Below are 10,761 nucleotides of genomic sequence, written 5' to 3'. Positions count from 1 at the left end.
CCACCTGAGCTCTGCCTGACACTTGATACTGGCCCATCCTTCATCCTTCCTTCCTATAACAGCCAAAGTCAGGGAGGAGAAGGCAGGTCCAGGATTAAGTAAGGTCTGGACAACTCAGAAAGGTGTGGCTGGAAGGGATTTGTCTGCGACCCCTTTCAAGAAGACCTGAGGCAGGTCACCATTCTGTGAGAAGGAATTGGGGCCAGTTCTGGGGTCCACTACATAATCCCTTATTCTATAGTCATGGGACTAGCAGACAGGACGACACAGCCTACTGTTCAACTGCTCCCTTCCCAGTGACACTGGCATCCCTGGAAAGCCCACTCAGGATGCTTCACTGTCCTTCAGCCCTCAGGCCCATGACACCACCCTAATCCTTCTCACCCCTGCCTTGAGGAAATACTGAAAACCTGCTTGTGTATACACACAGGACAGGGTCACATCCCAAGAGGGCAGTGCATGCCCATGTGGCTGTCAGAATTGCAAGGTGTGGCTGCTTTGGCGATGAGGGGGCCTGTTCTGGGACCACAGTGTCTTAGACTTGGAGACCCTGGGGTCCAGAGGGAAAGCAAGAGTAGGGGGNAGGAACTTTCAACCTGTATCCCCCAGCTCAGTCTCTGTCTAATGGAACCCACCCAGCCCCTAGCTGATGCTTTCCTGGGCCACCCATTGCCTGACCTTTCCATATCTTCCTGCACATAGANCTGNTCTGCTTCTGTGAAGATCAAGGCCTCCAAGTCACCATGGCTACAGAATATCTTTCTGCNCAACATCACTCTGTTCCTGGACTCTGGACGCTTCACCCAGAGCGAGTGGAACCGTCTAGAGCACTTTGCTCCTCCCTTTGGCTTCATGGAACTCAATCAGTCTCGTGAGTGCTTACTTCAGGGCACAGGGTGGCTGGCTTCCTCTGTTGGGTTGGCTTATTTCCGGGGCNCTGAATGGAACCCTGCTCTGTTCCAGTGGTACAGAAGGTGGTGAGCCGCTTCCCTCCAGTTTGCCAGCAGCAGCTCCTCCCTAGTGGGAACTCCACGTGTATCACCTGTGCTGTAGTGGGCAACGGGAGCATCCTGAACAATTCACATGTTGGCCGGGAGATAGACAGCCATGACTATGTTTTCCGGTATGTTCTCCCTCTGTTGCCTGTAGATATGGGCTGTAATGGGCGAGCCGATAAGTGTCCTGTGCTGGTTTGAATTGGAATGGCCCCTATAGACTCATTTGGTTGAAAGCTTGGCCCATGGGGAGTGGCCTGATTAGGGGGTGTGGCCTTGTTGCAGTAGGCGTGGCCTTGTTGGAGGAAGTGTGTCACTGTGAGGGTAGGCTTGGAGGTCTACACTTGAGCTATGTCCAGTGTGGCACACCATCTCCTTCTGGGGCCTGTGGATCAAGATGAAGCAGTCTCAGCTCCTCTAGCACCATGCTTGCCTGTGATCCACCATATTCCTCACCATGATGATGATGGAATAAACCTCTCAAACTGTAAGCCAGCTCCAATTAAATGTTTTCCTTCATAAGGGTTGGCATAGTGGTCACAGTGTCTCTTCCCAGCTATAAAACCCTAAGATATGTCCCTATATCTTAATCTAGAAAGTGGATTGTGTCTACAGCTCCTGCCCCCTGATTGATCCCCACAGAAATGTCTCTCCTCCATTCACAGCATCTGGTTTGATCTTTCTACACAGACTGAGTGGAGCCATTATTAAAGGATATGAACAGGATGTGGGGACCCGGACATCCTTTTATGGCTTCACTGCCTTCTCCCTGACCCAGTCTATCCTCAGTTTGGGTACACGAGGCTTCCAGCATGTTCCTCTGGGGAAGCTGAGAAGGGGGAGTAGGCAAGGCCATACAATCCCTGGACAGGGGAGACCAATGAGTGTGAATGGGCGTGGCTACACAGTGCCTGGGCAGGGGAGAAAAATGAGTGCAAATGGGCGCAGCTACACAGCCCCTGAACAGGGGGGAGCCTTAAGAGCACATTGTATGTGGATGGAAACTGGCTCATCCCAAGCTCTGTTCACAGGAGGGCAAGAACAGTCACAACAGGCACTCAGGTCATGGGAGAGACGGGACAGTCTCGAGTGAGATGAGGGCTGCCCTCAGTCCAGGCTACTCAAGGCAGTTCTCCTGGACCACTTGTCCTTGGTCTTTAGGATGTCCGATATCTACACTTCCTGGAAGGCACCCGGGACTATGAGTGGCTGGAAGCTATGTTTTTGAATCAGACCTTGGCAAAAACCCACCTTTCCTGGTTCAGGTACCCCTTTCCTCCTCCTGCCCTGGAAACCCTGCCAGACTGAGAAGTGACTAACTTCAAAAGGGTTAGTCAGGTGGGACTGCCTCTGTGACACTTGGAGATGGGATAGTGGTCACACAGTGAACATAACTTGGCCTCTACCGGGCCAGGTAAGAGAACAGGGCCTGAGGGATCCATCTCTGGCCACAGGCATAAGCCCCAGGAAGTCTTCTGGGACGCCTTGGACGTGGATCAATACTTGCTGCTGCACCCAGACTTTCTCCGTTACATGAAGAACAGGTAAGGGTAGGAAGCCCATAGGGAGGCTGTGGGCCTCTCATTCTTTGCTGGCTCCTGACAGTTGGGAATCTGGGTATTTTGAACAGGTTTCTGAGGTCAAAGACCCTGGACACTGCCCAATGGAGATTATACCGCCCCACCACTGGCGCCCTCCTGCTGCTCACAGCCCTTCATCTCTGTGACAAGGTGAGGCTGCAAACCTCTGATAGGAATAGGAGTGAGCATGTACACCCAAGGGCTCTGCATCCAGAACCCTAGGGCTAGGACCAGGATAAAGGGACAGAGTGCCCCAGGAGGCAGCCTCTCCAGTCCCAGTTTCTCCTCCATTTTTATGCAGGTCAGCGCCTATGGCTTCATCACCGAGGGCCATGAGCGCTTCTCTGACCACTACTATGATACATCGTGGCAACAGCTTGTCTTTTACATCAACCATGACTTCAGGTTAGAGAGAACAGTGTGGAAGCGTCTTCATGATGAAGGCATCATCTGGCTTTACCAGCGCCCACCAAGTGACAAAACAAAGAACTGACCAGCTCCAAGAACAGGGGGTCCCCCTCGACCACTTACAACACAGAATGTAAGGGCTCCTCAAACGTTCCTACCTGTGCCTCTGGAATCAGCCCTGCTCCACACCTTTCAAGAGTCTAGATCTACAGAGTAAGTTCACTGTCTGACAGAGCTACACAGAGAAACCCTCTCCAAAACAAAACAAAAGAAAACAACAACAGCAAACAGAAAAATCACTGAAAAGTAACATTGACAGTAATCTTTTACTTTAAAATAAATAAAATCAGTCAAGTTACTTCCCCCAGGCATAGGGAGAGATGCGCAAAGCGTCAGCACCATCCGCAAGGCATTGACTTCAACCTCACAGTGTGCTCACCTGACATTTTGGGTGAATAGACTGAACACATTCAAGGTACGGCTGGTCTTCAGAGTGAGTCCTCTGCGCCACTGAATGTTTGTAATCTTATTGAGAGAGAGAGACAGAGAGAGAGAGAGAGAGAGAGAGAGAGAGAGTGTACACCTGTGTAAATGTACAGGTTTACACGTTTTCAGGAGTTCAAGGCTAGCCTTGGCTACACAGCAAGTTCAAGGTCAGCCTGGGTTACAGGGAGACTCTGTTTCACAGCAAAGAACTTCCCAGAGTGGAATTTTGTGTTAATTCAGAGCCATGATGGGGCACCATGAGCTACCATTGAACAAAGGGACTACCCTCTGACCTCTGCTTGCTTTGCCTCAGGGCATCCTTAACTGTTTGTTATTTAGACTTATATATTTTCTGTATGAGGTCCCCCCCCCAACATATCTGTATGTGTACGGTCCATGCCTGATGGCAGAGTTGAGGAGAGAGCATCAGGTCCCCTGGCAAGAGAGTTGTAGATGGCTGTAGGCTTGGGGACTGATCTCAGGTCCTGTCTGAGAGCAACAAGTGTTCTTAGCGGCTGAGCCATCTCTCCAGACCCTTGGTCTTGAACTTTTGACAATTGTACTGTTTTCCTGTCATTCCACGAAACTGGTGAAGACCATTATTCAAATTCTTTGGTCAAATTAAGCCAGCTTTGTTTTCTGTCAGACAGGACTATCTCCCTGAAGCAGGGTTTGAGAAAATGGCATTGACCATAGGAAACGTTGGGACTTATATAGCCCCAAAATTGCAAAGCCAGAGGGTTTGCAAGGGATTCAGGTTATGTAGGAACTTGGTAGAACATTTCAAAGTCATTTGGCAGAACAGTTGGAGGTCAAGGTATCAAATTTCAGAAAATGAGTCAAAACCTGGTCAAATGCAAGTCTTACAGAAAACAGAAATGGACTTATTCTGACCTTTCCTCACTGACTCCAGAGCGCTAGGGTTACAGGCGAAAGCTATCATACTACCCCCCATCTTCTCCCTTCTGGAGGCCATCCTGGTCCGGAAAGGGCCTGGCTGCCCACTTTGAGAGCATGTATGTGATGAGCCTTCCTTTTCTGGAAGGGCAAGACTTCCTTCTGTCTTTGCCCTCTCTCAGGGTGCACATCCGAGTTCACTAAGCAAATTGGTGTTCTTTCTCTTCCTCCTCTGTGGAGAGGTTTTTCTAGGCCAGGAGGAGATTTTGGTGCTGTGTATACAAGTGCTAAATTCTGAACCCCAATTTCTAGTTGTCCCAAATGATAAGATTCTTACATACACCAGCCTTTGCTCTTTAACCTTGCTCCCCAAATTAGAGCTAAATAAAAGTGGCTACAGAGGCCAGAAACATGGCTCAGCAGTTAAGAGCACTGATTAAAAAGCAACCCGTAGAGCTCTGCCTTGATTACTAGGGGGCTGACTGGGGCATATTAATAACTAATAGAGTTATTAAACATTTAAAGATACCATTCACAGCACACTAAGTGCCTATTCTGAACTGAGATGAAATAAAACACATTTCAGGCTTTTAAAAAAGCTCTGACTTGGCCTCCAGTACTAACACTTCCCGATGTATCAAAAACTTGTCATCTGTTTGTCCACGAGACAAGGAAACATTACAAAAGGAGTTTTAACTCAACCTTTGGAGCTATGGAAATGCCGTGTGAGGTACCTGACCTGATTGGTCCCTTTAGGCACAGGATGGCCCCCTGTCTAAGGGCTGAGGTAGTTACTGCTTGTCTAACGACAAAAAGCAAACAAGTTATCTCTGGATCAAGATCTTACAGTCACTGCACCTACACCGTTAAGACCCTACTCGGGGAACACCAAAATGCCAGCTGTCTAGTGACTTCATGACCTGGTACCAGACCCTCTTCCTGGTCCAGTTTGAGAAACCCACTGTCAGCCATTCTGCTACCCCCTGGTCAGACGACAACCCTCATGTGCTCACTTTTGAGTGTCATGAGAAGAAAGGTGAACCTAGGTACAGGGGAGCTGGAGTAGTTACCTTAGGAGGAACATTCTGGGTCCAAGCCAGGTATGTCAGCCCAGACAGCAGAACGGATTGATCGGACCTAGGCTCTCAGATGGGGAAAAGGGAAGGCTACCACCGTATAGATGGAGAGTTGCCGGGGTATATGAAGGCAAATTCATGGGACGCCGTACTTTCACACGAGGCTTTTGTTACATTCCTAAAAACCACAACCTCTAGCACCTCCAGCCTCTCCTTACCTGGTCGTTGGGCAGGTAGGGATTTCAGGTTAATTTGGGAGATTACATTCCCTCCTTCGGTTGTGTCTCAGCTCAAATCCTCGACTCTATTTTGGCTATTTGTTTAATTTTCCATCTAATAATCATCAGCTTAATGGTATCCAGAAAGGAATTATCATTTAATTATTGTATCAGTCATTGTAAACTAGAACAAGCAGGAGGGCCAAAGGCCCTGGGATGGCTGACATCAGAGTTACTGTCTAGAAGGACAGGCTATCAGTCATTTACTTTATCTCTTATATTTTTGGTTGTGAGCCTAGCCTTTAACGGCTGAGCCATCTCTCCAGACCCATTTACTTTATCTCAAGTCTCTTTTTTATACTGTTTCTTGAGTACAGTCAAAGTACAATTCCTAATGTCTTGTACAGAAACAACTTTTTAAAAGCCATATGCTATCTCTTTTTCTGCATGAAACGGGTCAAGTGTCCTATCACATAGTAGAACTGTTTTATTTAATGAATCTACCTGTTGACAAATGTGGGCCCACTTTTCTGGTATTTCAATTGGCCTACAGGTAGCCACTTTTGTCCCCTATGTTAGGGAGTTATTTAATTTTTTTTTTTAACTTACCATTTCAGCCTGTTGGGCAAGGGGGCAGGGTGTTGCAGGGAGAGGACCAAGGGGCAAGGGGATGCCATTCTCCTCTGTAAGTACTTCCAGCTCACGTTAGGGCACTGATGCCAGGGCCCAGGCAGGCTGAAAGGCCTCCCAAGGGCTGAGCAATGGGACATTTCTCAGAAGCATCTGATAAGCTGGCCAAGCTGAAGAGACAGGGAGCAATCACATAGGTTGGGCTGGTTTATATCAGCTTTCAGCAAGTCTAGAGTTCAACAGTTTGCAGTGCACAGGTGACCCGGGATGGAGTCTGTCAGCAAGTGAAAATCTTCTGAGACAAACATAGACTAGGAAAGACATAAAATTTGCCTTGTAATTGGGGAAGGAGAGGAATCCCAAGACCAGGGGAAATCCCATTCTCAGGAGACTCAGGTTGTAGATAACTGGAATCCATTTGACCTGAGACAGGCGGGTCCAAGTTTTACGACTTCTTTGACACCCTGAGTCTTACATGAATTTTTCCTTTACAAGAGGAGATACATTGACAATACCATTGTCCCGAAATCCACATCGTAGAAAAAGTAGCGAAGGTGTCTGTAAAAGAGCAGGAGTAGACGACTGCCATCTCTGAGTCTTAGCAAAGACTATAGTTTTGTGTTAAAAATCATGAACGTTTTCTTTCCCTCTGCAGAGAGCCAGGTACATAGACTGGACAGAGATGTTTCAGCCCATTGAGAAGCATCATTAAGTCTATACTTAGAAGATAACCGAAGGAAATTCAAATTCTTGAGCTTGTGGCTAAATAGGAAGCAGTCAGTTACCACCTAGTGGGAGTTTGTGGTTCTGTCTATTATTTTCACGTAGACGTTGGGGGTCACTTCTAGGATCTGGACCTCTGTCTGCCACGGTAAGTATAAATATCTTAAATGCCATTCAGCAGATATCTGGCAGGCTTGAGGGCTAGTGACAATCATAGAGGGACTCCCCTTGGGGTCAGACAACAGAGCAGCAAGGTTGAAGGTAGCCCACTGGTCAGAAGTTATTTTTGGTTAGTTCAAGAGGAGGGCCTGATGTTGAGTCTACTGTGCACCAGTCATCCAGTGATCACAGGGGGCTCATGACTGGGGTTTTCCCCACAGGAGGAGTGGTAGTGATCAAGTTCTGCCCAAAAGTCAATTTATCTGAGTCTTTTGTCAATAAAGCTATGGCTGCAATAAGTCTCAGGCAGGCAGGCCAGCTGATAGCCACAGGGTCTAATTCTTTTGAAAGGTAGGCTCCTGGCACTGCTATGGCCAAGTGTTTGAGTAAGGACCTCTTAGGGGTCCTCCTCCTCTCATCCACAAACCAGTGTGAAAACTTTCTAACGTCAGACAGTGATATAACTAGCTCAGAAGTCAGGGCTTGTTTAATCTGCTGAAGGCCATTATCTCCAACTTCAGTCCATTGAAAGGTATTATTAGGCCTCTTGGTGACATCAAATAAAGGGTCTGCCTAATTCAGCCAATCCAGGAATCCAGAGCTTACAGTATCCTGCTGACCCCTCAAAATTCCCTGATTTGCCTTTTTGTTGATAGGATTTGAATTCTCAAGACTGCTTTTTTTTTTTTTTAAGATTTATTTATTTTATGTGAGTACACTGTAGCTGTACAGATGGTTGTGGGCCTTCATGTGGTTGTTCGGGATCAAAATTTTAGGACCTTTACTAGCTCCAGGCGGCCCCGCTTGCTCTGGTCAACCTTGCTCACTCTGGCTTAAGATTTATTTATTATTAAACATAAGTACACTGTAGCTGAGTTCAGACACAACAGAAGAGGACATCAGATCTCATTATAGGTGGTTGTGAACCACCATGTGGTTGCTGGGATTTGAACTCAGTACCTTCCGAAGAGCAATCAGTACTCTTAGACACTGAGCCATCTCGCCAGCCCAAGATTGCCTGTTTACATGACATGAACTAGGACTTCCTCCCTTCATGGAATCCCAAGGATGTGGCATGCCTGTCGCAGAGTTGGGCCTTCTTGGTGCACATCCAGTATCTCAGGCATTGGAGAGGTTCTAGGAGCTCTTGAGTGGCCAGTGTGCAGGTGTCCATGTTGGCTGCCCTGATGAGGTCATCTGCATATTGGAGTAACATCATCTGGGGAAACATCAGGCGGCACTCATTCAGATCTACATAGAGAACCTTATCAAAGATGGTAGGAAAGGTTTTGAAACGCTACAGTAGCCAGATCCATGTCCATTGTCTGCTGAAGCCCTTGCCCAGATCAATCCATTCAAAGGCAAACAGGGGTTGGCTTTTTAGGGCCAGAGGTATAATGAAAAGAGCATCTTTTAAGACCAAGACAATGTGTATATGTCAGACAATGATAGCATACTCAACAATGTATATGCGTTAGGGACTGTGGGGTGAATGCCTTCCACACTTGTTGACATCCCTTAAGTCTTGAATTGGCCAGGCATCTTTTGTCCCTGGTTTCCGTATAGGAAACAGTGGAGTGTTCCTGCGGGGACCTATAGGAGTCCCAGTTCTCTCAGTCTGTCTATATGAATTATGATTCTTTGTCAGGCTTCCAGGCTCATAGGGTACTGACACCCCCATATAGGCTCTACCAAAGCCTTGTGTTGAATGAGGACTGAGACCTGTTGCTGGCAAGTCTACGAGGATTAGCTTTGCCTCAGCCCCTGGGGAACCTGTCTAGCAAATAGTCCAATAGGTTATCATATCAGGGAGGGCAAACTGACATGGGAGAGTGGGATTGGAGGTGTCAGGATATTCCTCAGCTAAGGGAAGGGTAGCTAACGTCTCGACTCGGTTGCCCATCCTGTTTTCAATGATCTCATCATTAAAGGCAATCTGAGCCCAAAGTACGTGTAACTAGTCTCTTTCCAAGAGGGTGTTGGGGCATTCAGGGATAACTAGAAAGGAGTGTGAAACAGTACCTTTTTCGGGGTAGACATGGCATTTCCTTGTACTGGGGATATTGTTTAGCACCAGGCTGCATCTTGTGGCTAGGGATCCCTTTGGTTCCTTGAGCACTGAATAGTTGGCTTCCACATCTACCAGAAAGTCGATTGGTTTTCCCTCCACTTTCAAGGTTACCATGGGCTCAGGGAGGGAAGTGATCGAGCCCTGACCTACTTGGTCCTTGTCCAATCCTGGGACCTTGATCTCGCTGGAGCTGAGTCATTCTTCCTTCCCGTGTCCTAATTCTTTGCAGTAGACTCATTGGTTTTTCTTGCAGGTGGCCAGTGGCAGCCTTCTCTTGCCATCGTCAACAGCCTGTTCCCTTTGAAATCTGAACCTAGGAATGGACCCTCTAGTTCCCAGCCAACATAGCTTGAGCCATGCGTTTCATCTGCCATTCTTCTGGGGTGTCCCTGTTATTAAAGACTCCAGCCACAACCACAGCCAACTTAGACAAGTTTTCTCCTCCAAAGCCCTCCAGTCTTTGAAGTTTCTTTCAGATATCAGGGGCAGACTGGGCCATAAAGGCAGTATCATCAAGGTCAGAATGGGCCATAAAATCAGTATTATCAGGGGCAGACTGGGCCATAAAGGTAGTATTCATGGCCCTCCTGTTTCCTTCTGCTTTGGAATCTATCAGGATATAATTCCACCAGGCTTCCATGAGGCATTCCAGGGAGATCACAGGCCAAAGGACACTTCTTGGTTCCCTGAATAACCTGACTAACTTTTGGCAAATTTGTAGGCCAGCAGACAGCTGCTTGTAGTACTCCCAAGAGTCTGGTGAAAGACCTTAAAGAGCTGCTTACCTGCTGTCTCATTAGGGTCCCAATCTGGGCATATGAAGGGTGACCATTGTCACTAGAAAGCAATTTCCTGGCTTCCCAGAAGATGCATTCCCAGGCCTCTGAGGAAAAGAATATCTCAGGAGTTGTTGACAGTCATCCCAAGTTGGCTGATGGGTATAGTCTCCAAGAGAGAAATTAAACCCTGGAGTGTCTCTGAAAAAGAAGGATTCAGATTCTTTGAGGATAGAGGTCAAGAGGCTGTTTTAAACCATGAAAGGGTCCTTATCTCGGGGCCATGGGAGGGTCCTCATCTCAGGGCCACGGGTGTGGTCAACACCTTACATAGAGTTAAGGTGGGGACTCTGCCAGAAGTGAAGTCTTCCTCACCAAGATCTCTTCAATATCTGGACCCGGTCCTGGTGTAAGGGGGACTTAGGAAGAAGGAATTAGAGTTGGAGCTCCATGACAGGGGGTAGGGGAACTAGGAAGACATCGATGGGTCGTGTGAAAGGTTGGGCAAGGAGGGGACAATGTTAGTGAGGAGGTGCGTCCTTGTCCATGGAGGGGAGACCAGGAATCTCCCTCTCATCCCTCCGAGGCTTGGGTCTGAGGGGGAGGACATAAGAGGTGATGCTCAACTCCAGCAGAAGGGGTCTGAGGGGGAGGACATAAGAGGTGATGCTCAACTCCAGCAGGAGAGGGTTGAGGGGAGGACTTAAGAGGTGATGCTCAACTCCAGCAGGAGAGGGTTGAG

At 47.9% G+C, this 10,761-nt stretch overlaps 1 protein-coding gene and 1 long non-coding RNA gene across 3 annotated transcripts in view; one reads left to right on the top strand and one right to left on the bottom strand.

Moving 5' to 3' along the window:
- Positions 1-702: 702 nt before the first annotated feature.
- On the top strand, positions 703-3,221 carry LOC110287813 (alpha-N-acetylgalactosaminide alpha-2,6-sialyltransferase 1; the record flags this gene model as incomplete). Its single annotated transcript, XM_021154336.2, has 7 exons — positions 703-871; positions 964-1,123; positions 1,686-1,822; positions 2,155-2,260; positions 2,450-2,539; positions 2,626-2,725; positions 2,877-3,221. Coding segments are annotated over 7 exons (954 nt in total), but the record flags the coding sequence as incomplete, so codon positions are not given.
- A 2,578-nt stretch (positions 3,222-5,799) lies between these two features.
- The window catches only part of LOC110287814, a 6,421-nt gene continuing 1,459 nt past the window's right edge, over positions 5,800-10,761 (bottom strand). The window contains exons 2-4 of one of the 2 annotated variants that reach the window (XR_003835861.1): positions 10,029-10,220; positions 9,195-9,360; positions 5,800-8,391 (exon numbers count right to left, since the gene is read on the bottom strand). This is a non-coding gene — a long non-coding RNA (uncharacterized LOC110287814). The remainder of the gene's footprint in view (positions 8,392-9,194; positions 9,361-10,028; positions 10,221-10,761) is intronic. The other variant, XR_003835860.1, reaches the window with a different exon arrangement.

Source organism: Mus caroli, unplaced genomic scaffold (genome assembly GCF_900094665.2).
Source record: "Mus caroli unplaced genomic scaffold, CAROLI_EIJ_v1.1 scaffold_19472_1, whole genome shotgun sequence".
Classification (NCBI taxonomy): domain Eukaryota; kingdom Metazoa; phylum Chordata; class Mammalia; order Rodentia; family Muridae; genus Mus; species Mus caroli.
The sequence above is the reverse complement of the archived record's forward strand: the minus strand, read 5'-3'. Positions and strand labels throughout refer to the sequence as shown.